This window comes from Dipodomys merriami, unplaced genomic scaffold (assembly GCF_024711535.1).
Source record: "Dipodomys merriami isolate MVZ:Mamm:240054 unplaced genomic scaffold, mDipMer1.0.p SCAF_12, whole genome shotgun sequence".
NCBI lineage: Eukaryota > Metazoa > Chordata > Mammalia > Rodentia > Heteromyidae > Dipodomys > Dipodomys merriami.
The window spans coordinates 5,509,116-5,536,695 of NW_027202493.1; the positions used below are offsets into that span (position 1 = coordinate 5,509,116).

At 40.3% G+C, this 27,580-nt stretch overlaps 1 protein-coding gene across 3 annotated transcripts in view; it reads right to left on the reverse strand.

Annotated features, from left to right (window-relative positions):
• Positions 1-27,580, reverse strand: part of Ash2l (ASH2 like, histone lysine methyltransferase complex subunit) — a 36,465-nt gene that overhangs the window by 6,344 nt on the left and 2,541 nt on the right. For 2 of the 3 annotated variants that reach the window (XM_070016177.1, XM_070016179.1), the window contains exons 4-13: positions 22,754-22,842; positions 22,388-22,482; positions 17,157-17,252; positions 15,334-15,429; positions 14,390-14,465; positions 13,551-13,568; positions 12,043-12,136; positions 10,552-10,769; positions 5,494-5,661; positions 5,050-5,243 (exon numbers count right to left, since the gene is read on the reverse strand). In XM_070016177.1, coding sequence (XP_069872278.1) covers positions 5,050-5,243; positions 5,494-5,661; positions 10,552-10,769; positions 12,043-12,136; positions 13,551-13,568; positions 14,390-14,465; positions 15,334-15,429; positions 17,157-17,252; positions 22,388-22,482; positions 22,754-22,842 — 1,144 coding nt within the window. The remainder of the gene's footprint in view (positions 1-5,049; positions 5,244-5,493; positions 5,662-10,551; positions 10,770-12,042; positions 12,137-13,550; positions 13,569-14,389; positions 14,466-15,333; positions 15,430-17,156; positions 17,253-22,387; positions 22,483-22,753; positions 22,843-27,580) is intronic. The other variant, XM_070016178.1, reaches the window with a different exon arrangement.

Sequence of the window (27,580 nt, forward strand, 5' to 3'; positions counted from 1 at the left end):
ACACATACACAGACACAGACACACACAAAGGCACTAATTGATATTTGTTTAAAGACTTCAAGTGGGAGGATGAGAGATGAGAGTCAATGATGCAATGAAATTGAAATATGGTCTGGGGAGCTACACAGGAATAGAAATTTTGTATAGCATTTTCAAGGCCTGAGTTTGATTTATAGCACCACAAAATATAAGATAAAATAAACAGATTTGGAGCTTCTTGTTTTGAGAAGAAACTAAGAAAACATTCACTCACCACTCACTCACCAAACTAAGAAGACATCCACTACTGTAAAGGTATAATAATAGACACTGGTACTAACATAAAAGACAACAAATACTTCTACATAATACACAGCTCAAAGAAACCTCTACTCATAAGGCCATTTCATTTGTACTAAAGATACAAAAGAAATCCAGGAGAGAAAGAAATAATGGCACTGGGGCTCGGAAGTTGGCTCAGTGGTAGAGCGCTTGCCTTGCATGCTTGAGGCCCTGGGTTCGATTCCTCAGCACCACATAAGCAAAAAGAAAAAAGCCGGAAGTGGCGCTGTGACTCAAGTGGTAGAGTGCTAGCCTTGAGCTGAAGAGCTGAGGGACAGCGCTCAGGCCCAGAGTTCAGGCCCCACGCCAGGACCACCACCCCCCCCCCCAAAAAAAAAGAAATAATGGCACTGGACTATTTCAGTATTCCTATGAACAAAATATTTCTTTAAATCTTGACTCATATACTACATACAAAAATTATTTTGAGGTAGATCAGAGACATATGAAAAAGTTAAAAGCTTGGTGCTTTCAAAGAAAAACAGGATGATACTTTCATAACTTGAAATTACCCAAAGATCTGTAAATCAAAGAAAAAAAATTGTTAAAGAAAAATCTAGTTGTGATCCCAGCATTTGGAAGGTTGAAGCAGGCAGATTACAAGTTTGAGGCCAGAGTATCTAACAGAAGTATCTGATAAATTTGATTTCATAAAAATTAAAACCTTAACTGGGAGCTAGTAGCTCACACCTGTAATCCTAGCTACACAGAAGGGTGAGATCTGAGTATACTAGTTCAACACCAATTCCAGTATGAAAGTCTCTTGAGACTCTTATCTCCAATTAACCACTAAAAAGCTGAAAATAGAGCTGTGGTTTAAGTGGGAGAGCATTAGCTTTGAGCAAAAGAATTCAGGGACAGCACCCAGGTCCTGAGTTCAAACCCCAGGACTGACACATACACAAAAAATTAAAACTCTTGGGCTGGGAAGGTGGCTCAGTGGTAGAGTGCTTGCCTTGCAGGCATGAGGCCCTGGGTCCACTCCTCAGCACCTCATAAGCAGAAAACGCCAGAAGTGGCGCTATGGCTCAAGTGGTGAAGAGCTGAGAGACATGCCCAGGCCGGAGTTCAAGCCCCAAGACCAACCAAAACAAAAACAAAAAACAAAAAATTAAAACTCTGTTTTAGCAGAAGCTCATAGAATTCACAAACATAGACCATGATGATAATTTGTCTTGTGAAGTTTAAAAGCTGTGACTTTAAGTATCACTCTCTCATAATACTGTGAAATTTATGTAATAACTTAATCTCAATAAAAAATTATTTTAAAAAATTCTAGGAGGGCTGGGAAGGTGGCTCAGTGGTAGAGTGCTTGCCTTGCATGCATGAGGCCCTGGGTTTTATTCCTCAGCACCATATAAGCAGAAAACTCCAGAGTTCAGGCTGAAGAGCTCAAGGACAGTGCCCAGGCCCAGAGTTCAGGCCCCACAACTGATTTAGAAAAAAAAAATTCTATGTAATGGAAACATGGAGTTTTTAAGTTGCCATTGTTGGTGGAGATAATTTTGTTTGTTTTGCTTTTTGTTTTGTTTTAAATTTGTTTATTCTTTTTCATTTGTTTGCTCTTTTCTCTGTCTTTTGAGGGGGACAAAAGGGGTACAAAAATGGAGGGCAGAAGGGTGAACAAATGTAGCCAGGGTACTCAGTAGACACTATGTTGAAAATGAACTATGCAACTTGTGGGCAAGGACAGGGAGAGGAAAACTGAGGAAAAGGGAAGACAGGGATGACACTGTCCCAGGTAATGAATACCTGACCTATAAAACAGTATCTTCTGGGGCTGGGAATATGGCTCAGTGGTAGAGAGCTTACCTAGCATGCATGAAACCCTGGGTTCAATTCCTCAGTACCATATAAACAGAAAAAGCTGGAAGGGGTACTGTGTGTGGCTCAAGTGGTAGAGCACTAGCCTTGAGCTGAAGAGCTGAGGGACAGCGCCCAGGCCCAGAGTTCAGGCTGCATGACTGGCAAAAAGAAAAAGGAATACAGTTGGAGAATGACTTAGTGGTAATGTTTACTGAGCATGCTCAAGGTTCTAAATTCAGTACCCAATACTGAAAAAAAGAAAAACAGTCACAGACTAGGATAAAATACCTGTAAAATAAACAATGAGATAATCCAATTAAAAAAGAAGTAAAATACAGAGATATTAGGAAAGACAGGTAGATAAGAGCATGAAAAATAGACCAGGTTGGTGGCCTGGATTTCTAGCTGACTCAGGAAGCTGAGAACGAAGAACAGCTGACCCTCACTATATTGTGGCTCAGTATTGCAGCTTCACTGTGTAATGGGGTTTTTCTAAACAATATGTAAATAGCAATCCCTCACCTAGCACACCTAGCACACTCCAGAGAACTCCATGATAGGTAAAAATGCGCGAAGTAGCAATAAGTGAACAGTGATATAATGAGGGTTGATTATATAACACGGCTACTTCAGGAATTTTCATCTATCACTGGAGTGAGGGACTATTGTATTGCCATGGCCATTCAAAGCCAGCCAGGACAGAAACGTCCATGAGACTCTTGTCTCCGATTAACTACCAAAAAGCTGGAAATGGCAGTGTGGTGCAAAGTGGAAGAGCATTAGCCTTGAGCACAAAAGCTGAGGGACAGTGTCTAGAGCCTGAGCTCAAGTCCCAGGACAAGCATACACATAAAAAATCATGAAAAATGTTCAGTCTGTCAGGCTGCTTTATTAAATGGTTGTCTTTTTGTACAGCTACTTAAAAGATACACTAAAAAAGTTCAGTATCTTTAGCTATCAAAGAAGTGCTAATTTAAGCCACAATGAAACACTATTATACACACATCAAAACAACTAAATTTATGTTCCCAGACAATGAACAATACTTCTCAAGTGGTAATTTAACTCCCTCACTCACTCTGTTTCTTCCTTTGGTCCATTCTCTTTTTTTTGTACTAGGACTTGAACTCAAGGCCTTGGTATCATCCCTTAGATTTTTTAGCTGGCACTCTACCACTCAAGTCATAATTCAACTTCTGGCTTTTTGGCCAGGCCTACACTGGACTCCAACCAGGATCCTCAGATTTCAGTCTTCAAAGAAGCTAGAATTACAGGCATCTGGTTACTTGGTAATTTCTTATAAAACTAAACATATAAGTAACTATCACAAACAGGGCTCTATGTAATACACAATCAAACTGACTAAAGGATGGTATACCTAGAAGAAGAGGAGTCCAATGGTGTAACTCCTCTGAACAACTGTTTAACAAAAGAAATACCAGGAGGTGGAAGTATGTTGGGGAGGCAGGTAAGGAAGGGGGCACACAAAAGGAGTGAAGAAGGGTAAAGTAAAGCTGTCATGATATTCAATGTAAAAACGGAACTACTTGAGGGTAAGGATGGGAGAGGGAAAATGGAGGAGAATAACAGAAAGGGTGACATTGATCAAGATGCAACCTGAACAACACAACTGAAATTGCTTTGTATAATTACGTACTAATTTTTAAAAAGATGTGTAAAAATGTTCATAGCATCCTTATAATATTCTCAAATTTACAACAGCCTAAGTATGGACAGTAAGAAAACAGAAAGTATGCCATGCTACAATCATGCGATGGGTACTTTACCCTGTAGTAAGCAGGAACCACAAGACATATATAACACTATAAATACAACAACATAGATCACTAAATATTATGCCAAATTATAAAAGCCCCATACCAAGGATTATGTACTATAAGATTGTATTAGTGTAAGTAAAAAACAGGCAAGAACTAAAGTACAGCAGAAGTGGTTCCATCTATGAGGCTAGGGATGAGGATGGAGACTTACAAGAAAAGGCCAACAGGAAACATCCTGGTCCCATATTATACATCAGCCTGGTGTCAGTGGCTCACATCTGTAATTCTAGCTACTCAGAAGGCTAAGATCTGAGGACTACAGTTCTCTTGCCCATCTGGGCAAGAGAAATTGTGAAGAGTCTCGAAAAACTACCAAAAAAAGCTAGAAGTAGAGCTGTGGCTCAACTAGTATAGCACTAGTCTTGAGCAAAAGAAGCATAGGGACAGAGCCCAGGCCTTGAGTTCAAGTCCTAAGACTATCACACACACAAAAAAGGTATACATCTTGATAGGAGGTTTAGATCAATCTCAAAACTACGAATATTCACTTAAAATCTGTCTTGTTTCATTTTAAATAAAGCTTATATCAAGAGAAAAACTAAAACAAACATACACTGCATCTAGCTAATGATTCATATCCTTATATACCTAGGGAGAAGTGTGTTCAAAAATGAATGGATAACACACCGATGGTAGGTGATGAGTATTTAGGCACTGGTTAAACTGTTTCAACCTTGTCTGAGAATATTATTATTATTATTTTTTTTTGTCGGTCATGGGGCTTGAACTCTGGGCCTGGGCGTTGTCCCTTAGCTCTTCAGCTCAAGGCAAGCGCTCTACCACTTGAGCTACAGCGCCACTTCCGGTTTTCTGGTGGTTTTATCGGAGATAGGAGTCTCACGGTCTCTCCTGCCCGGGCTGGCTTTGAACCGCAATCCTCAGATCTCAGCCTCCTGAGTAGCTAGGATTACAGGCGTGAGCCAACAGCGCCCGGCCTTGTCTGAGAATATTAATAATAAAGCATTGGGGCAAGGGATGTAAACTGTGCATCAGTATCAAGATAGCACAAGGCCACAGCTACAGGCTCTGGCTGCCACAGGTCTTCAAAGACAGGAAACCCATTGGGAGAGGACAAGCTCACCTTATCTTTGTAAGTATCTGGCAGCGACTTGGCTGTCTCTGTGTCTTCAGGAAGATTGATATAAAATCCCAGGACGTCTCCCTGCCCATAACCAGAAGAGTAGTGTTTGCCAATAGACTGGTGAAACTTGGTGCCCTTTTTGCTCCGCCAGGAATAGCTAAATTTATCATAACCTAAGGGAGCTTGAAGGTTACCTGTCCCAATAAAAAGACATAGGAAAGTCAGAGGATTATAAGTCAACTTTGGTTTGCTAAAGGAAATAGATTCAACCCTTTTCAGTTTTTTTTTGGTCAATTTTGTGAATTTCCTACATGTATTCAAGGCATTATAAAGTAGACAGACATTTAGGAACTGAACTTCATGCCCATTATTTAGTAATCTATCATCTTAAAGCCTTGGCAGGTAGACCTGGGCCCAAATCTCTTTACTGTAATGTTAGCTTACCTAAGGGCTGGGACCAACCCAGTCTGGCAGCAGTGTCTGGCGGCATCTCATCCACAGTAATTTCAAAGTACCAGGCACCTTTCCGAACCCCGTGAGAGGCCCGCACCATGGAGTAACCTTTCTCTCCAACCACAGTCAGCCGATCATCAGAGATCTTTAACTGGGGAGCTGCAGTGTAGAGAAGAAAACAGAGACCTGCAGCTTACTTGAGGTACTTTGAGACATGAGTCCCTTACACTAGCATGAAAAGTGAGAAATTCTAGGTCAGGTGTTTAAATCTTTAGTTCAGGAGTCTTAAACTTATAACATAAGATACTGACAAAACAGACAGGAAGGAAAAAGAAACAGAACATCTAGTTTTCCTAAATGTAATTATATTTAAGATGACAAATTAAAATTATACTGCATAGTCCCTAAAATAAACCAGTTTCATGCTTAGATGCTAACCTGACTTAACTATTCTTTAAAATGTTAAACTTTTTCATTGTTTGTTTGCCCGTCCTGAGGTTTGAACTCTGGGCCTGAGCACTGTCCCTGAGTTCTTTTTGCTCAAAGCTAGCACTCTACCACTTGAGTCAGAGCACTACTTCTGGGCTTTTTCTGTGATTTAATTGGAGATAAGAGTCTCACAGACTTTCCTGTTGACGTAGTTTGAACTGTGATCCTCAAATCTCAGCCTCCTGAGTAGCTAGGACTATAGGCATGAGCCACCAGTGCCCAGCAAAATGTTAAGCTTTTGAAGCCTGAATGTAGCTTAGTGGTAGAGTGCTTATCTAGCATAAACAAGGCCAGAGAGGTTACTACTCAGCACTGCAAAGAAATTTAAAAAGAGAGAGAGAGAGAGAGAGAGAGAGAGAGAGAGAGAGAGAGAGAAAGGGAGAAGAAAATCTAATTTTCACCGTAAAATCACAACAGACTTAAAATAGTGGAGGGCAGTTAATGTGGCTCTCTATTTGTGGTCCTAACTATGATGAAGAACATAGCTCACTCCTATGAGAATCTGAATCATGAGAACTAGATAAAACTAAACTGAAGCTTGTTCAATAAAATAGTTAGCTTGTACCCTTCAAAAGCATTCAAATCAAGAAAGTACAGAAGATGGAGAATCAGTTACAGATTAAGAACAGTCTAAGACAATCTACCAGGCAAGGTCGCTCATGCCTGTAATCCTAGCTACTCAGGAAGCTGAGATCTGAGGATCATGGTTCAAAGCCAGCCGAGGTAGGAAAGTCCATGAGAATCTTCTAATTAACCGCCAGAAAACCAGAAGTGGCCTGGTAGCTCAAGTGGTACAGTGCTTGCCTTGAGCTGAAGAGCTCAGGGATAGTACCCAGGCCCAGAGTTCAAACCCCACAAAGGACAACAACAACAAAAAAAAGAAAAACTCAAGATAAGCCAGAAATGTATGATACTAGAATGTAAGAAAATACTTAAAAAAAAAAAAAGGATTAACATAAGTGTCAATTGAAGAGACTCCAAATAGCCAAAACTTGAATAATTTAAACAAAAAATTAATTCGAGAAAATAAATATCTATAAGAAAATAAATATCTATAAGTCCCTACCAATATAATCAAATAAATGAAGTTAGGAAAGAAACAGAAAAATCAAAGGCAAGCATCACAGTGGTAACTAAGTGCTAGTCAGTGACCATAATTTTATGGAAAAACAGGATAGTCCCCAAGTATTTTCCCTAACAAGTTTATTAACTACAAAGGCAATGACAGAAACTTTATAGTAGAGAAGCCATCAGGGCAACCTAAATTCAATCACTACAGCCAGCATAACCAAAAGACATACCAATATTATAACTTCATAAGATGATGGAGCAAGAAGGAATCATTTAAAACACACACACACACACACACACACACACACACACACACACACACACACACACACACACACACACACACACACACACACACACACACACACACACACACACACACACACACACACACACACACACACACACACACACACGGCACCAGTGGCTCATGCCTGTAATCCTAGCTACTCAGGAGGCTGAGATCTGAGGACACACACACACACACACACACACACACACACACACGCACGCACGCACGCACGCACGCACGCACGCACGCACGCGGCACCAGTGGCTCATGCCTGTAATCCTAGCTACTCAGGAGGCTGAGATCTGAGGACTGTGGTTCAAAGTCAACCCGGTTCACAGCCAGCCCAGGTAGAAAAGGCTATGAAACTCTTAACTCCAATATACCACCAGAAAACTGGAAGTGGCGTTGTGGCTCAAGTGGTAGGTAGAGCACTAGCTTTGAGCTCAGGAGCTGAGGGACAGCACTCAGGCCCAGAGTTCAAGCCCCATGACCAAAAAACACCCCCCCCCAACAAAAAACAATAAAGAAGGAATCATTTCTATGCAAGTCTTACCATCTAATCATGAGAAAGCATCAAATGGTTACTGAATAAATTCTGACAAATAATATAATTAATACACAAAAAGAATACCATGGTCATGGAACATATAGTTGAGAAACTACTGAAGATCTCAAAGACTACAATAAACTAAGAAGAAATAGCTGGCAATGAGGGATCTTAATGAAAAATATTAGTGGAAAACCTGGTGAAATTTAAGTAAGGTCATTAATTAATACTTGTTGAGTATCCCTTATGTAAAATACTTGGGATCAGAAGTATCCCTCTTCTAGTACTGGGGCTTGAACTCAGGGCCTCAAGCTCACTCTGTTGTAAGGCTATATTAGTAGAGCCATGCCTCCAGTTTGGCTTTTTGCTGGTTATTTTGGTAAAAGGCAAAAGATTTATACAATCTGAAGAGAAACCAGAGTATTGCTGGTTATTTTGGAAACAGAAGTCTCCTAGACTTTTCTGCCTTGGCTAGCTGAGTACCTCAATCCTTTAGATCTCAGTCCCTGAGTAGCTATAGGACTATAGCTGTGAGTCACTGGCGCCCAGTTCTAAAAATTCTGAGAACCATATTGACACTCAAAAGATTTTGTATTTATGAACATTTTGGATTTTCAAATTAAAGATATTTAAGCTTTAGTATTCGCTAATTTAAGAACATTTACCAGCCGGGCGCTGATGGCTCACGCATCTAATCCTAGTTACTCAGGAGGCTGAGATCTGAGGATCATGGTTCAAGCCAGCCCGGGCAACAAAGTCCGTGAAACTCTTTTTTTTTTTTTTTTTTAATTTATTTTTGGGTCCAGTCGTGGGTCCTGAACTCTGGGCCTGGGCGCTGTCCCTCAGCTCTGCAGCTCAAGGCTAGCACTCTACCACTTGAGCCACAGCACCACTTCCGGCTTTTCCCTTTTTGCTTATGGGGTGCTGAGGAATCGAACCCAGGGCCTCACGCATGCAAGGCAAGCACTCTACCACTGAGCCACCTTCCCAGCCTGTCCGTGAAACTCTTATCTCCAATAAACCACTAGAAAACCGAAGTGGAGCTGTGGCTCAAGTGGTAGGGGGCTAGCCTTGAGCTGAAGAGCTGAGGGACAGTGCTCAGGCCCAGAGTTCAAGCTCCACCAAAAAAAAAAAAAAAAAAAAGAACATTTACCAATGTTAATTTCCTAGTTTTTATTAAGTATTATGATTGTATAAGATACTATCATTAGGAGAAGCTTGATGAGATGAATTTCATTATTTTTCTAACTTCACTATGAGTTTAAAATGTAAAATCCAAGCCAGGCCTTGGTGGCTCATGCCTGTAATCTTAGCTACTTAGGAGGCTAAGATCTGAGGATCGCAGTTCAAAGCCAGACCAGGCAGGAAAAGTCCGTGGACTCTTATCTCCAATTAACAATGGAAGTGGCCCTCTGGTTCAAATGGCACAGTGCCTACCTTGAGCTGAAAAGCTGAGGGATAGCTGCCCAGGCCCAGAGTTCAAGATCCACAACTGACCAAAAAAAAGTAAAATCTATATAAAGTGGGCTCATGCCTATGATATCCTAGTTACTCAAGAGGCTGAAATCTGAAAATTGTAGTTTAAAGCTAGCCAGGGCAGAACAAAATCGAGGCTCTTATCTCCAATTAACCAGCAGAAAGTCCAAACTGGAGGTGTGGTTCAAGTTCTAGAGTGCTGGCCTTTAGTGACGGAGAGCACAGTATCCTGAGTTCAACCCATAGTATTTCAAAAATAAAAATGTTATTGTTTTATGGTACGAGGGTTTGAACTCAAGACTTTGATATTGCTAGGCAAATGTTCTACCACTTGAGCCATACCACCAAAACAGAAAGGTTTTGTTTTTTTGTCCATCTTGAGGCTTGAACTCTAGGCCTGGGCATTGTCCCTCAGCTCTTTAACTCAAAGCTAACACTCTACCACTCTGAGCCATAGCCACCACTACCAGTTTTCTGGTGGTTAATTGGAGATAAGAGTCTCTCAGACTTTTCTGCCTTCTTTTTCATTGTTGTTTGTTTTTGTTTATGTGGTACCAAGAAACTGAACCCAAGACAAGCACTCTACCATTAAGCTACATGCCCAGTCCATTTTTTTGGTTTTCTTATGTGTTGGTCCTGGAGCTGAACTCCAGGCCTGAGCACTGTCCCTATGCATTTTTTTTTTTTTTTTTTGGTTGGTCATGGGTCCTGAACTTTGGGCCTGGGCACTGTCCCACAGCTCTTCAGCTCAATGCTAGCACTCTACCACTTGAGCCATAATATCACTTCTGGCTTTTTCTGCTTATGTGGTGCTGAAGAATTGAAGCCAGGGCCTTATGCACGCAAGGCAAGCATTCTACTACTGAGCCACCTTCCCTGCCCCTGTCCCTATGCTTTTGAGCTCAAAGAAAGCACCTAGGCCCTGAGATTAAGTCTTAGGATGGGCACAGAAACAATAACAAAAAAACATGCATAAAATGTACATAACATGGCTAAAACTTGTGGGGAAGCAAAAATGATCTCTTACATATTCTGGTCAAGTCTAGTTAGAGATGACAAGCTGGGGCAGAAATAACAGACTAAGATATATTTTTCAGCCTAGATTGGACAAAGCTGATATAGCAGGTCAAAGTAACCCTGAAATACATACTAATACTAAGACCACCTTCCATACCTCGATCATGTAGAGCTAACAAAACTCGTTCATACAAGCAAGCTCTGTAGAGATCTCCAGGAATAGGTTTTCCTGCCCAGCAATCAAGCTCAAGCTTCTCAGGATCAGGGGCATGGGGATCAGGTTCAGCTAGAATATACCGATAGCCATCTTTATTGAATGGGTGTTCCAAGGGGTATCCATGAGGGGGAAGACGCTGAGCAGAAAACAAAGGGTCACTGAAAAAAAAAAAACAAAAATAATTAAAAAACCCTTCTAGTTATAGTAACCTCTACTTCTAATTTGTAAGAAAGGTTTGATTGATTAGATTTCAGTTGGAAACCATGCAACTTCTTAAATACTTCTTAAAAAGATCATCCTGCCCTCTGCAGTCCAAACAGGTGAAATGCAAGAGATTACTTTACTTTGCAAAGCAGTTTCAGTGAAATGTAATCATACTTTATAGGGACTGACCAGTAACTTGTCAAAGAAGGGTCACTACTGATCATCCTTAAGCACAAACAGCCAGTACTTATCAGAGGAGAAGAGGAACAAGGGCTGAAGGTAATTTTGTTTAGTATATTTATTTATTTATTTTTGGGTCCGGTCATGGGGCTTGCACTCTGGGCCTGGGCACTGTCCCTCAGCTCTTCAGCTCAAGGCTAGCGCTCTACTGCTTGAACCACAGCGCCACTTCCGGCTTTTTTCTTTTTGCTTATGTGGTGCTGAGGAATCGAACCCAGGGCCTCAGGCATGCAAGGCAAGCGCTCTACCACCGAGCCACCTTCCCAGCCCCAAGTATATTTATTATATAAATCAATGAACATAAACTCACAGATATGAGCACTTATTACCTGTTTGCCAGTCAAAATAAGTGACCTGCATTTCATCACTTCAGTATTAGACAAAGGGAAAGGAAAAGGCATGACAAGTTAATGAGCTAACATTCAGTTAGCTTCACTCTCTTGTCCCCATCTATCCTTTCTCAAGATAAGGGGACTTAATTTGAGAAAGGTAAGTTAGCCTCTATGGGCTGGTGGCTCATACCTATAATCCTAGCTACTCAGGAGGTGAGATCTGAGGATCATGGTTGGGAGCCAGCCCAGGCAGAAAGTCCTTGGGACTCTTATGTCCAATTAATCACAGAAACAATTGGAAATGGTACCCTGAGCAATAGGAGCTCAGGGACAGTAGCCAGGCCCAGAGTTCAAGCCTGGGGTAAGGAGAGAAGATAAAGGAACTTTATATAAACCCAGACTTATCACCAGAGGATTCTGCCCTGGATTCTGTTTTAGTGGTAACAAGTATATAAAACAGAATACTTATACTGGGCTTGTTCTGCCCCTTGGCTCAAGGCTTTGAAAATATGGATAAGCAGCTGGCCTGGTAACATGCTTTTTACTTTTTAGCTTCAGACACTTAATTACTGAAGAATATGATTCTTTCTCCTGTAGTGGACTTTGCCAGCATCAAATAAGCAAATGGGGATAAGTGGGGTGCATTTCTCCCCACCTCCGGGCCTTCTTGGTGGTCCCTGTGGTCCCTCCATCCTGCTGTTTGCGCTTAGCTCCTCTTCCTTTTCCACTGCTTCCTGCTGCAATTCCCCCTTTGAAGAGAAGGCAGATGACTTTCATTGAGTTGTAATGGAAGCACCACATGGATACTGCAATTCCATGGGGACTAATACACCCAATGTGCATTTGTGTAACACCACAGGAGAGTTTCCTTCTGAAAGCAGACTAGATTTTACTCTGGTTCTAAAAGTAATCTACTCAGTGTCTTACAGCCCCACACACTGGGTCCTCAAATGTAATCTAGCACTAGTGATAACTGTGTTAAATCTCCAACTTTCCTTTCTTAACGAACTGCAACTATTAGTACATTTAAGGATGTGACACAAATGCATCTGCCCTCTTTCAGATTCTAAGAACCCATAGCTAAAAAGAATGAAACAATTGCATGGATACATGTTTTTGCCCCACTCAAATCAATATAAACATCCATAATGAAACTGTCCTCACTTTGGGCCCATGTTCACTTGCTTGAACTACACAATGTATTTTGTAAACATAATAAAGTTACAGCATCTGCTAAAGCACTTAACTTTAATATCCAACAAGACAAAAGTACATCAAACATGAAAACAGAAACAGAAGTACTAAAAAGGTGTTTCTCTCCAGTGCTGCCCAATAGTCATCATGGTTACATGACAGAAGTAAGAAAGGAGTTTTCTTTTAGTAGTCACATTTTACTTCTACATCCATTTGTCAATACATTTATTACAAGTGTGCTAGTGTCATCAAATTTAGATTAGCCTAATTTGGCTTGTGGAATTAAGGACAAATCAACAATTTACATATTTTGTACAAAAACAATTGTCAATATATTAAGACCACAAGGAATATTTCCTTGTATATATCTGAAATCGGTACTTTGAAGTTTTTTTCCAGTTCTATCATTCCTCTCGGTTTGTTTCTCCTTCCTTCCAGAAAATGTCCCTGAACTGCAGGAAAACACCTTTATGTAAACAATTGCATAGAGTACTATATATAAATTTGGGCAAGCTTGGAAATTATCAGCACTTCTGCTGCAATAAAAAGGATCAAGACATTGAGGGTAGGTCATATTCTGCATACACAGGACCAGATGTAGATGTAGAATTTCCTTTTATAAACATATCTGATTCCTACTTCCTACTTCTCATAAGTTTAATGTTAAACTATTACAATGTCATTATCATCAATCAAAAATTATTAAATTATTAAATTATTTTTTTAAGTCATTATTTCTGGACCCTAAAGGAACTGCTGGCCATGTTAGGCAGAATATGACAACATACAAGCTTTTAATTACTAACATTTAACTTAACTACTATTCATATTAAGTGCTATTGCCACCACTTTCACAAGGCTTTAAAATTATTTAGGTTTAGCTTCTACCACAACTCAGCAAAAAAGCATTTTCCAAACCACAAAATACTTAAGTCTGAGGGGCTGAAAGAAGACAGAGGAGGAATTCACCTCCAAAAGTGGCTCCACCTGTAGGAACAGAAGTGGCACCATGTATTTGTCAAATTTTAACAATTACACAAGAAAACATGGTGTAAGAGATAAACAATACACTTACATTTCCAACCCATGTTATAATAAATACTTAAGATGCTCTCTCTCCCTTTTGAAGTTAATGATGCCATGTATCAGATGACTAGCTAGCTACCTCCCAGCTTTCCTTAGTTTCCTCAGATTATCACTACTAATGACAAGCATTCATTCCCCTATTAATGTGTTACCAACACAAATAAACATGCCACAGATGTCGTTCCATTCCATAAAGAAATGCTGTCAAATGAGTACACTGGGTAAGAAATTTTAGAAATTATACAGGGCAAGAAAAATTAGAAAATGAACAGTAGAAGCTGAATTGTGGAAAGAATAGAAAGCAACTACACTTAGCTAAATATTAGTTGTAAAGAAACAGATCAGAGTGAGTATAAGCACAGTAAATTTAATCTTAAAATTGTACCTTGTCTTACACTAACTTTGTCTTACTGAAGACCAAACTGTGGCTGAATAGACATCATCAATGCATGATATATGCATGTAAGGAAATATCACAGTGAATTCCATTGACTTGTATAGTTAGTATGTACCACTAATATTAAAAAAAAAAAAAAGAAAAAAAAGCTGTGCTGTGACAAAAGTTCACCTCTGCCAAATCCTTGACTTGCTGATAAAAACTGTATTCTGAACTATAAAGCATATTAGAAAATATCCAGGTATGGGTCATCCCAAAGAATGTCCAATCTTAGGAACAATTATAGCTTAAAAATATTTAAATAATGACACACTGAAAAACTTACCATTTAGATTCCCACTGGTAGTGACAGTACTGCTTTGTTTTTGGTTGTCATACGCAGGACCTATGTTACTTAGATCCTGGAAGGAAAAATATCCAAAGAAAAAGGGAGACTAAAATAAACAAATTAGTATGGCAATTAATCAAAAATAATGAGAAATTGTAATTGCATGAGAACTGAAATTGATAATCCTAACGGAGTTTCAAACTAGCCAGAGGTTGCTGGGCGCTAGTGACTCATGTCTGTAATCCTAGCTACTTAGGAGGCTGACATCTGAGGATGGCAGTTCAAAGCCAGCCTCGGCAAAGAAAGTCCATGAGACTCTTCTCTCCAATTAACACCAGAAAACTGGAAGTGGAGCTGTAGCTCAAGTGGTAGAGCGCTCGCCTTGGGCTGAAAAGCTCAAGAACAATACCCAGGCCCAGAGTTCAAGCTCCACAATGGACAAAAACAAAACAAAACAAAACAAGCCAGAGGTGTGTTTCAGGAATCCAGCTAGTGGCCTGTGGACAGGAAAGTCAGGTAATTTAATTAACCAATTAACCAATTAACCAATCAACCAGGGTGGAGGAGGAACTGCTGCATGGCAACTAAAGTGGTTAAACCCCATGGACACAGCTCCCTATGAGAATTCTACCCTATGTAGTAGTCGGAGTCCCATTCACTTTTTTCTTTTGGTTATTTATTTACTTGCAGTGTTAGGGATGGAACAGGACTCATTACATATGCTACGCAAGTGCTATATCACTGAACAATCCTGTAGTCCTTGGTTATTTTAAGATAGGATTTAAGATAGCCAAGCAGGTTGCTGTTTGTTACGTGCCCATAATGTGGTAGACTCTAATACTTTATGGGGAGTGGTATATATATATAGATGTAAACAAAATCTGATTCTGTATCTTCAAATGGCTTAAACAAAAAAGAGAACATGGAGCAAATTAATCTACCTGATCCAAAAGTCCAAATTTGGGGTAGTCTTCTTCTGGATCTTTACTCCCTGGATCAGGATGTTCCTTTACCAAGAAAACATCTCTTTCTTTACTCTGAAAAGGGAAACAGAATCTTAATATTAATGAAAATGTTATACTTAGAGATTGCATAGATGGCTCCTGCCTGTAATCCTAGCTACTTAGGAGGCTGAGATCTGAGGATCATGGCTCAAAGCCTGCCCAGGCAGAAAAGTCTGTAAGATTATTACCTCTAAGCACCAATAGGTTAGAAGTGGAAATGTGGCTCAAGTAGTAAAGTACCACCCTTGGGCAAAAGGGCTTAGAGACAGAGCTAGTCTTTACTTAAAACTTCAGTACCAGCACCATAAATAAATGATAGAGATAAAATAGAATAATACTCAGCTAGTCTTCTATCCCACAAAAATATGCACTATTAGTAGTTTACTGTTAACTTCTCCCCAGTTCCTCTCTTTTATTTATATATTTTTTTTCTGAGTGGCTTATTGGAGGTAAGAGTCTCGAAGACTTTCCTGCCCAGGCTGGCTTTGAACCGCGATCCTCAGATGTCAGCCTCCTGAGTAGCTAGGATTACAAGCATGAGCCATTGGCGCCCAGCTTCCCAGTTCCTCTCTTCAATTATAAAGTCAATTTGGTTTGGTTCCTCTCTTAAATTATAAAGTCAATTTCGTAAAAGTATAAACAGCAGAGCACCAGTGGCTCACACCTATAATCCTAGGTACTCAGGGGGCTGAGATCTGAGGATCACCGTTCAAAGCCAGCCCAGGCAGGAAAGCCCATGAGACTCTTATCTCCAATATACCACCTGAAAACTGGAAGTGGCACTGTGGCTCAAGTGGTAGAGTGCTAGCCTTGAGCTGAAGAGATGAGGGAATATGCCCAGGCCAAGTTCAAGTCCCACGACTGACAAAAATAAAAGTATAAATGGTCTCCAATTTCAATATAAAATTATACTTACAAGCCGGGCGCTGGTAGCTCATGCCTGTAATCCTAGAAACTAAGGAGGCTGCCTGGGCAGAAAAGTCTGTAAGACTCTTATCTCCAATATACCACCTGAAAACCAAAAGTGGGGCTGTGGCTCAAGTGGCAGAGCACTAGCCTTGAGCTGAAGAGCTCAGGGACAGTGCCCAGGCCCAGAGTTTAAGCCTCAAGACTGACAAAAATACAATGGGCAAGATTTCCAATGTATAAAACTAAAGTGGAAGAGAATGATATTCACTTTGTGTGTGTTCCAGCCCTGAGGCTTGAATTCAGGGTCTGGGCTCTATCACTGAGCATTTGTGCTCAAGGCTAATATTCTACAGTGTAAACCACAACTCCACTTAAAGCTTTTTAAGTGTTTAATTGGAGATAAGAGTGTCTCAGACTTTCCTGCCAGGGCTGGGTTTAAATGACAATCCTCAGATCTCAGCCCCCTGAGTAGCTAGGATTACAGGCTCATCAGCCACTGGCACCCAGCAAGAAGAATGATATTCACTTAAATATAATATACAACTCAATGAATCTGTTTGAAAACTACTTAACTTAGAATGATCTGCATCTTATACTCTCAAAGATCAAATCGCTCATTTTCTTAGTCAGAAAATTATTTTATGATGAGATTAATTAAACTTTCATTGTTATTAAAAGCACTGGTTTTTGTTTTTTTTTTTTGGTCGGTCATGGGGCTTGAACTCTGGGCCTGAGCGCTGTCCCTCAGCTCTTCAGCTCAAGGCGAGCGCTCTACCACTTGAGCCACAGCGCCACTTCCAAAGCACTGGTTTTTTAAATGTCAAATGTATACTCAGTTTTAGTCTACTTACCATTGTTTTGACGATGTTATTTGGCCAAGTCATTTTCCCAGGTCTCTGTCTGGTTGTCATGCACTCCCAATACTTATCAATAAATGGTATAATATCCTAATTTTTAAGATAAAATACATTAAGACTTATAGTATCTTTCAAAATTATGCTCACAAAGAAAGAAAACAGACCCATTTTCAAAGACCTTGTTAGGATCTATTTAAAAAAACAAAACTATCTTTAGACTTTAATCACTCAACAAATATTTAATTGCTTGCAAACAACACCGATTTTTGAGGAGCATATAAATTTTATCTACTTAGAGCGTCTCATACAATGAGAGGGAAGAACTGTCACATTGTCTTTGGCGTCAACTGGAAAATTACAAATCACTATTTCCTGAGCTCTTGTTTCTCCCTACTTATAACATCTTTTGGACATCCTCTAGACACCAAAATTTTCTTGTAACTAAAATGGAAGAAATTCTGCATCATACCGCTCTTAATACTCGAAACTGCTGATCACCCAGAATCAAAAGCAAGATACTTTTAGGTCATCTTTCACCAATTTCACATCTACCAGGATCCTTTTTTCATCCCCACTACTTTAATTGATGGTGCTTTCCAGCCCTGATTTACATGTCCCAAACATGTAAAATGTCCAAAACATGGCTGACTTTGATATTTGGGCATAAAATCATTCATACTTTACAGAATCTTCCAAAGTCTGACACCACTAGAGTTAGCTCTGTGGAAACTAAATCTTTTTTTCTTTTCTTTTTTTTTTTTTTGCCAGTCCTGGGGCTTGAACTCAGGGCCTGCGCATGGGCACTGTCCCTGAGTTTTGCTCAAGGCTAGTGCTCTACCACTTGAACCACAGCGCCACTTCTGGCTTTTTCTATTTATGTGGTAATGAGGAATTGAACCCAGGGCTTCATGCATGCTAGGCAAGCACTCTACCACTAAGCCACATTCTCAACCTTGGAAACTAAATCTTTACCAACATGAACAGGGGTTGAATCAGAGAGAATACAAAAGAAGCCTGAAATATTTGGTTTTCCTAGAAAATAAGAGTTTAAAAATTGACAGGGAATCCTGGCATGGTGACAAACACACCTATAAATCCCCAAGTTGCTGACTGTAATCCTAGCTACTCAGGAGGCTGAGAACTGAGGATCATGTTTTGAAGCCAGCCCAAGCAGGAAAGTTTGTGTGACTCGTACCTCCAATTAACCACCAGAAAACCAGAAGTGGAGCTACTGCTCAAAGTGGTAGAGCACTAGCCTTGAGCACAAAAGCTCAGAGACAGTGCCCAGGCTCTGAGTTCAAGCTCCACAAAAAATACTGACACACTGACTCACACTCTCACTCACTCACACTCACACACACTCTCTTTCTCTCTCTTCCCCAGAATTAGGGAGGCTGAGGCAAGAGGATAATGTGTTCCTAGTTAAGTCTAAGATACATAAGGAGATCTGGTCTCAAAACAACTGATGGAGACATGCCAAAAAAGTTTGGCATATGTTGATGGCTCACGTCTATAATCCTAGCTACTTAGAGGCTGAGCATCTGAAGATCACAGTTCAAAGCCAGCCTGAGCAGCAAAGTTTGAGAGACTTATCTCCAATTAACCACCAAAAAACCAGAAGTGGTGCTGTGGCTCAGAGTGGTAGAATACTAACCTTGAGCAAAAAATTTCAGGGATAGTGTTCAAGCCCCATAACCGACCAAAAAAAAAAAAAAAAGTTTCATATATCTGAGTAATAAGATTCCATCAGTCAATTGTAGGACAATGCATCAGAAACCCAGTAATGAATGATTATGAATTGAATTATTGATTCTAGGTTCACGATGAAACAAATATGAAATAAAAGAAGAAAAATCAAGAGAAAACAAGGCCTTCAAGAGACATGCTAATGCCAGATGTGGCTAGCCCATACTTACAAACCTAACTACTCAGGAGGCTGAGATCAGAGGATCATGGTTTGAAGCCAGCCTAACCAGAAAAGTATGTAAGACTCCTTATCTCCACTTAACCAGAAGTCAGACTAGAGGCATGGTTCAAGTGGCATAGCACCATCCGTGTGCTAGAAAGGTGCCTAAGAGCATGAGACCTCAGGTTCAAGCTATAGTACCAGAGCGCGCGCGCGCGCACACACACACACACACACACACACACACACACACACACACACACACACACATATACACACACACGCGCGCGCACACACACACACACACAGATGGTAAGCATGAAATGTATGAGCCTGTACATGACATTAAACAATGTACTGTTTTGCAATCAACTTTTATTTTATTTTATTTTTTTTTTGTTTGGATTTTTTTTTTAAACTGTATTTTTTTGTCTTTTCTTTTTTGGTACTGGGGATCGAACCCAGGACGTTGCACTTACTAGGCAAGCGCTTTGCCACTGAGCTACATCCCAGCCCCAACTTCTATTTTTAAAGAAGACTATACTCTAAAATAATGATAAAAAGTAAAGTTCAAGCAAGGCAAGATAATATTCACTTTTCATTTTTGGTCATGGGGCTTGAACTCAGGGCCTGCCTGCTATCCCTGAGCTTTTGTGCTCAAGGTTAATGGTCTACCACTTTGAGCTACAGCTTCACCTCTGATCTTCTGGTAGTTAATTGGAGATAAAGAGTCTCATGGACTTTCCTGCTTGGGCTGGCTTTGAACTGTGATCCTCAGATCTTAGCCTCCTGAGTAGCTAGGATACAGCTATGAACCAGAGCCCGGTAATAGTTCAAACTCTTAATTCCAGCATTTAAGAAACTGAAGTAGGAACATGAATTTCAAGCTAGACTACACTGAACCCTCATTAAGTTATTTATTACCAAGGATTATATTCTGTACATAACTATGTGCTATACTTCATACCAACTAATAGTACAGTGGTTTTCTTTATACCAGCATCACCATAAACACGTAATACACTGCAGTACAAAGTTAGTGATGACTACATAATCTAGTCAAGGGGAATTGTTCAGCTCCCTTATAATCTTATGAAATCAGTTCAATACATGTAATTGTTTGCTGATCAAAACCTCATGAACCAAGCTGGGCAATGATGGCTTACACTTATAATCCTTAGAACTCCTTAGGTTGAGATATGAGGATGAAGGCTCAAAGTCAGCTATGGCAGGAAAAAAAAAAGCACCAAACGAGCTGTAGCTCAAGTGGTAGAGCACTTAAACAAAAAAGCTCAGGAATGGTGCCCAAGCCCCTGGGTTCAAGCCCCAGGACTGGCACCAAAAAAATTTTTTTTGTCTTTTAATTAAAAAAAAAAACCTCATGAACCTAGAACAGGTAGCTCAAGTTCATGTCTCAATTTTGTAGGGAAACTAGCACTGACAAGCATAGAAAATTCACCAGGTACTGGTGGCTCATGCCTGTAATCCAACTACTCAGGATTATCTAAGGATCATGGTCCAAAGTCAGCCTGAGACTCTTATCTCCAAATAACCACCAGAAAACTAGAAGTGGTGCTGTGGCTCAAAGTGGTAAAGCACTAGCCTTGAGCAGAAAAAGATGAGGGGAAATGCCCAAGCCCCAAGTTTAAGCCCCATGACCATCACTATTAATAAAAACTAAAGAATAGAAAATACTGTAGTAAGCCAGGCGCTGGTGGCTAGCTACTCAGGAAACAGATCTGAGGATTGCAGATTCAAAGCCAGCCAGGGCAGGAAAGTTCATGAGATTCTAATTTCCAATAAACTACCCAAAAACTGGAAGTGGTACTGTGGCTCAAGTGGTAGAGAGCTAGCCTTGAGCTGAAGAGCGCAAGGACAGTGCCAGACCCAGAGTTCAAGCCCCATGAGTGGAAAAAAAAAATACTGTAATATTGGGTGGAAAATCTATAGAACTTATTTTAACTTTAAATGGGAGCTAAGTAACAATGCAAACCTCATTGTTTTGTTTTTGTTTTTATTTTTACCAGTCTTATGGTTTGAACTCAGGGCCTGGGCGCTGTCCCTGAGCCTCTTTGTGCTCAAGACTAGCACTCTACCACCTGAACCACAGCACCACTTCTGTTTTTTTTCTGAGTAATTTATTGGAGTCTTACAAATTTTCCTGTCTGGGATAGCTTTGAACTGCAATCCTCAGATCAAAACCTCCTGAGTAACTGGGATTACAGGCTTGAGCCACCAGTGCCTGGTGACCCCACTGTTTTAATTTTTTGTCAGTCATGGGGCTTGAACTCAGGGCCTGAATGCTGTCCCTGAGCTCTTTTGCTCAACAACTTTTACCACTTTGGGCCAGTGTGCCACTTTAGGTTTTTGAGTGACTAATTGGAAATAAGAATCTCACAGGGACTTTTCTGCCCTGGTTGGCTTCAAACTGCAATCCTCAGATCTCAGCCTTCAGAGTAGCTAGGATTACAGGCGTGAGCCACCAATGCTGGCTGATAACTTTTTTTGATAATAAAGGAAGACTGAGGGGGTTGGGAAGGTGGCTCAGTGATAGAGTGCTTGTCTCACATGCATGAGGCCCTGAGTTGGATTCCTTAGCACCACATATACAGAAAAAGCTGGAAGTGGCTCTGTGGCTCAAGTGGTAGAGTACTAGCCTTGAGCTGAATAGTTGAGGGACAGTGCCCAGGCCCAGTTCAAGCCCCACAACTGACAAATAAAAATAATAATAAAACAAAATAAAAGGAGACTGAGCCTCTTCCCCATTGACAAAGGGCAATATCTATAAAAAGTGGTTAAACAGCTGGGCACTGGTGGCTCATACCTGTAATCCTAGCTACTCAAGAAGATGAGATCTGAGGATCAAGGTTCGAGTCCATGAGACTCTTATCTCTAATAAACTACTCAGAAAGAGCTAGAAATGGCGCTGTGGCTCAAGTGGTAAAGCGTTAGCCTTGAGCACAGAGAAGCTCAGGGACAGTGCCCAGGCCCTGAGTTCAAGCACCAGGACTGGCAAAATAAGGGGGAGGGCCTACACTAGGTTGAGAAGTCTGCCTCAGCTCTGACTGTAATGAGATAGACATCTGCTTGCTTTTATAAGGCAAATCAAAACAATTTAAGGATATATAATACTATCAGCTAAGCAACATAACACATTGTAGGAAATCAGTAAATAATATGAAGTTAAAAACAAGAAAATCATGAATTTATAATCTTTCATGCATAAAAATTAAGGATAAAGTTATTGTTATTAAAGCAAATACTTAGAAGTTCTACCCCATTCTTTAATATAATTGTAATTATATTAATTACATACTACCTTATCTTTGGAGAACATAGTTTTTGGATGTTCATCCTGTGTTCGGGACTGCCATGTTAGATTGGCTAAAGCACTAAGGCACATTTCCTTTAAATCTATCAAAAACAAAAAGAAAATCATTACCTGTAATACATTTCTATCCGCATGGTAAAAACAAGATGAGACAACAAAGTAACTTCTAGAGTAGTCAAAAGTGAAATCATTATTTGTTCTGAAATGGATCAACAATAATTATCCCAAGCTAAACCCCAAGTTAACCCAAACTTAACTTCCTACCAGATACAAAAGTATCTTGATTATACTAAGCCCACAGCTTTTGTCTTTTTCAGTAGACAGTCATTTGTGAAATATCCTAATTGTTCTTACTTGCTTGCTTCCGGAGAAAATAGGTATTCCCACTGTGATGGCATACATTGCAATGGAAACTGTAGTTGGTCATGAAAGGCAGACAGGATCTGTGAATGAGCCAAATTACAGATTAATAAGCCACTAAAAACACATATTTTGTTTTTTTCTTCTTTTCTTTTCTTTTTTGATATTGTGTCAATGTAACCTAGGCTAGTCTTGAACTCACAATCCTGCTGCCTCAGCCTCCAGAGAGCTGAGACTATAAGCATGCCTCATCATGCTCATCTCAACATATTATACTTTTTTATGAAAAAGAAGTCAACAGGGACCCTTCTCCTCAGTAAAAGTGAAATTAAGGGCTGGGAAGGTGGCTTAGTGGTAGAATGCTTGCCTAGCATGCCCTGGGTTCCATTCCTTAGTACCACATAAACAGAAAAAGCCAGAAGTGGTGCTGTGGCTCAAGTGGTAGAGTGCTAGCCTTGAGCAAAAGAAGCTCAGGGATAGCGCCCAGGCCCTGAGTTCAAGCCCCAGGACTGGAAAAAACAAAAATCAAACTGTCACCATACTCAAAACATAAAGACGTTATCCATACCAAAACAATTTTTTTATTCTCCTCCTGAGTAGTACTTAGGAGAAGAAACTGTAAGTTTGAACTTAGGGCTTCATGCTTGCTAGGCAGGCCCTCTATCGCTTCAGCCACATATGCCTCCATCCCTAGATTTTTCTGACACACAAAAACAAAACATTATTCACCACAGTAGCTAATACAGCATGTGGAAGGATTTCACTGGCATTCTATCTCAGTTAATTTATCTCTTTTAGGTCAACTGTACAAGGAGAAAAAGTAGTCTAGTGTTGATCACATCAGGAAAAGCAGATAGAATGTATGACAATATGAATTTTAAAATGTAATATTTGTTTAAGTCAGGTGTGCTGGTAGCTTACACCTATAATCCTAGCTACTCAACAAGCTGAAATCTGAGAATCATGGTTTAAAGCCAGCCGGGGCAGGAAAGTCTGTGAGACTCTTATCTTCAATTAAGCACCAAAAATGCTGGAAGTGGGGTTGTGGCTCAAGCGGTAGAGGAATAGCCATGAGCACAAAAGTAGGAACAACTCATAGCCTCTGAGTTTAAGCCCTAGGATCAGAACACACATGGACACAAAAAATTATTGAAGCTGGGCGCCAGTGACTCATGCCTGTAATCCAAGCTACTCAGGAGGCTAAGATCTGAGAATTGTGGTTCAAAGCCAGCCCGGGCAAGAAAATCCATGAGACTCTTATCTCCAATAAACCACCTGAAAACCAGAAGTGGTGCTGTGGCTCAAGCAGTACTTGCCTTGAGCTGAAAAGTCCAGGGACAGTTCCCAGGCCCAGAGTTCAAGCCCCATGACCAACCAAAAAACAAAACAAAAAATTATTGGAGACGACAATACTAGTCACAAAACATTACTTGCTGTTAGCAAATGAAGCCTACAGATGATAATTAGTCCTTACAGTTCAGGACCCTAGAAGTAAACTTAGGTTTAGGAGTTAGGAAAGATTTATCAAGGACAAGATATAAACTGAATTTAGGGAGTAAGTGGGCTTCCAAAATAGGCGCTCTGTATATAAAGACTAGAAATCAAAATCAAGTATAAAATTTCTGTCTTGGGCTGGGAATGTGGCTTAGTAGTAGAGTGCTTACCTACCGTGCATGAAGCCCTGGGTTTGATTCCTTAGTACCATATAAACAGAAAAGACTGAAGTAAAGCTCTGGCTCAAGTGACAGAGGGCTAGGCTTGGGCAAAAGAAGGGATAGTGCCCAGGCCCTGAGTTCAAGCAACAAGACTGGCAAAAAAAAAAAAATCTGTCTAGGACAAGATTTGTAAGGGATTATACTTTTAAAAATAAATGAATAAACGATCATAATGTACACTTCTGGTCTCAGCTACTTTGGGAGGATCACTTGGGCCCACAAAGTTAAGATTAGTCTAGGCAACACTGCCAGATTCTATCTCGAATAAATAAATAAATAAAGTTTGAAAGGTAGGAAGTACAAAGCCTTACACACTAGGCAGAATTGGATTTTTTTCTGTGTAATGGAACTCCTTGAAGGGGAAGTGAGATGATAAAAGTGATAAATTCAGTGATGATCTGAAGGGAGAAGAGATTAGAAAAACATGAATATATAAGGTTTTTTTTTTCCCCCAGAACAAAGCTTTGAGCTTGCCCAGCAGTCTACTGTCATACCTCATGCCCAAGAATATAAGGTTTTTGTAGTAGTCTCAGCAGAAGATTTTATAAGCCCTGAGCTACAGTGATTAATAAAAATGGAAAACATCTTTTTGTAGAGAAGACAAGAAGAAAAAGTTTAGTGACCAATTAGATGGGCAGAGAACAAAAATTGAAAGGAATGATTACGATGTTCTTACTGAGTGGCTCATGCCTGTAATCCTAACTATACAGAAAAGTCTGAGAGACACTACCTCCAAAATAACCAGAAAAAAGCTAGAGTCTTGTCTTAAGCAGTAGAACACCAGCTGAGCAAGCAAGGGAAGCAAGTATGAAACTAATCTCAAGAGGAAGAAAGAGAGAAAAAAAGAAGGAAAGAGAGAGAAGGAGGGAGGGAGAGAGAGAGGAAGGAAGGAAGGAAGGAAGGAAGGAAGGAAGGAAGGAAGGAAGGAAAGAAGGGAGGGAAGGAGAGAGAAAGAAAGAAAGAAAGAAAGAAAGAAAGAAAGAAAGAAAGAAAGAAAGAAAGAAAGAAAGAAAGAAAGAAAGAAAGAGGAAAGGGGAAGGGAGGGAAAGAAAGAAGGAAGGGAGGAAGGGAGGGAAAGAGAAGGAAGGAGAAAAAGAAAGAAGGGAAGGAAGGAAAGGAGAGAAAGAAAGAAGGAAAGGAAGGAAAGAAAGAAAAAGAGAAGGAAAGAGAGAGAGAAAGAAAGAAAAAGAAAGAACGAAAGATTCTTAAGAACTAGCTGGGTAAGATGGCTCAAGCCTGCCATTCCAGCTACATAGGAGGTGGATATCTGGAAGGCCATGGTTGGAGGCCAACCTGGGCAAAAAAAATGTTCATGAGACTTCTTCTCAAGCACTGGTTAGACTTGGTGGCACATGCATGTCATTCCAACAACAAAGGGAAACACAAAATGGAGGATCACATTCCAGGATGGCATAGTGATGAAAATGTGATCCTATCTCAAAAAAGAACCAACATACTGGGCACCAGTGGCTTACATTTGTAATCCTATTCAAGAGGCTGAGATCCGAGGATTACAATTGAAGCCAATCCAAACATAAAAGCCCATAATTCTCATCTCTAGTGAACCCCCAAAAAAGCCAGAAGCTGAGCTGTGGTTCAAGTGGTAGATGCTCAGGGAAAGCAGAGTTCAAGCCCCAGAACCAGCAATACACAAACAAAGGCTGCAAAAAGGCTAGCAGACTGGCTCAAGTGGTAGAGCACTTGCCTAGTAAGTTCAAGGAGGAGTGTGACACCCCCTCTCACCCCAGTAATATATAAACAATTCCTTTCTCTACTTTCTAGAAGCCCTTCAGCTAAGAAGGCTGTTATGATACACCCATTTAATGTAGGCAAAGTCTCACATTTTAATTCAAACACAATCAGGTGTTCAGAGCACCCTTTTTCAAATTCAGGTACCAATTGGTCTCTCCAAAGGTATGAAAACTTTGGACTGTGATTTGATTCTTTCTTGGATGGCTCCTCATTACTTGGTTTATCCAAAGTGGCCAATTTGGGGCCTAGTTAACCAGACTTCTCAGACCAGTGTCTTCCAAACCTTTTTAGATGTTTCTATAAAAATCTTTTTCCAGATCCCTACTATTTTTCTTTCTTATTTTAATTAGATATTCTAGGTCATCAGTCACATGTTAATTAGTACATTAACATTTCTAAAATCCACTTAAAATTTTAACTTTTTTTTTTGGTCAGTTGTGGGGCTTGAACTCTGGACTTGGGCACTGTCCCCGAGCTCTTCAGCAAAGGCAAGCACTCTACCACTTGAGCCACAGCGCCACTTCCGGTTTTCTAGTGGTTTATTGGAGATCAGAGTTTCACAGACTTTCCTACCTGGGCTGGCTTTGAACCGTGATCCTCAGATCTCGGCCTCCTGAGTAGCTAGGATTACAGGTGTAAGCCACCGGCGCCTGGTTTAAAATTTTAACTTTTAAGCACACAACATATTACCGGAAGATATTTATTTCATCACAAACTTTGTGTCAGAGATTAATTTCAGAATAATTCAGTCTTAAGTCACATTTAAGTTTGTTACCATAATACCAAATAAAAAAATTACAGGCCGGGCGCTGGTGGCTCACGCCTGTAATCCTAGCTACTCAGGAGGCTGAGATCTGAGGATCGCGGTTCAAAGCCAGCCCAGGCAGGAGAGACCGTGAGACTCCTATCTCCAATAAACCACCAGAAAACCGGAAGTGGCGCTGTAGCTCAAGTGGTAGAGCGCTTGCCTTGAGCTGAAGAGCTGAGGGACAGCGCCCAGGCCCAGAGTTCAAGCCCCACGACCAACAAAAAAAAAAAAAAATTACAGGCATTAGCTGTACTATTATTCCCATTATGACAATGTGTTAATAATGCTACTGAGCTAGCTCTAGATCAAATTCCATGACTAAGAAAACTTTCATTCTCAATCATATGACTAATACACCAAATATTCATGTTTAGAATAAGAGAAGAAAGTACAAGATACCTAAAGGAGCAAGTTAGAAGCAATGGAAAGGAGGACAAAGGGGGAGAAAAAGGATACTTAGATATGAAGAGCTATCATCTTTTTTTCTTTTTTCTTTTTTTTTTTTTGGTGCCTGTACTGGGGCTTGAACTCAAGGCCAGGGCACTG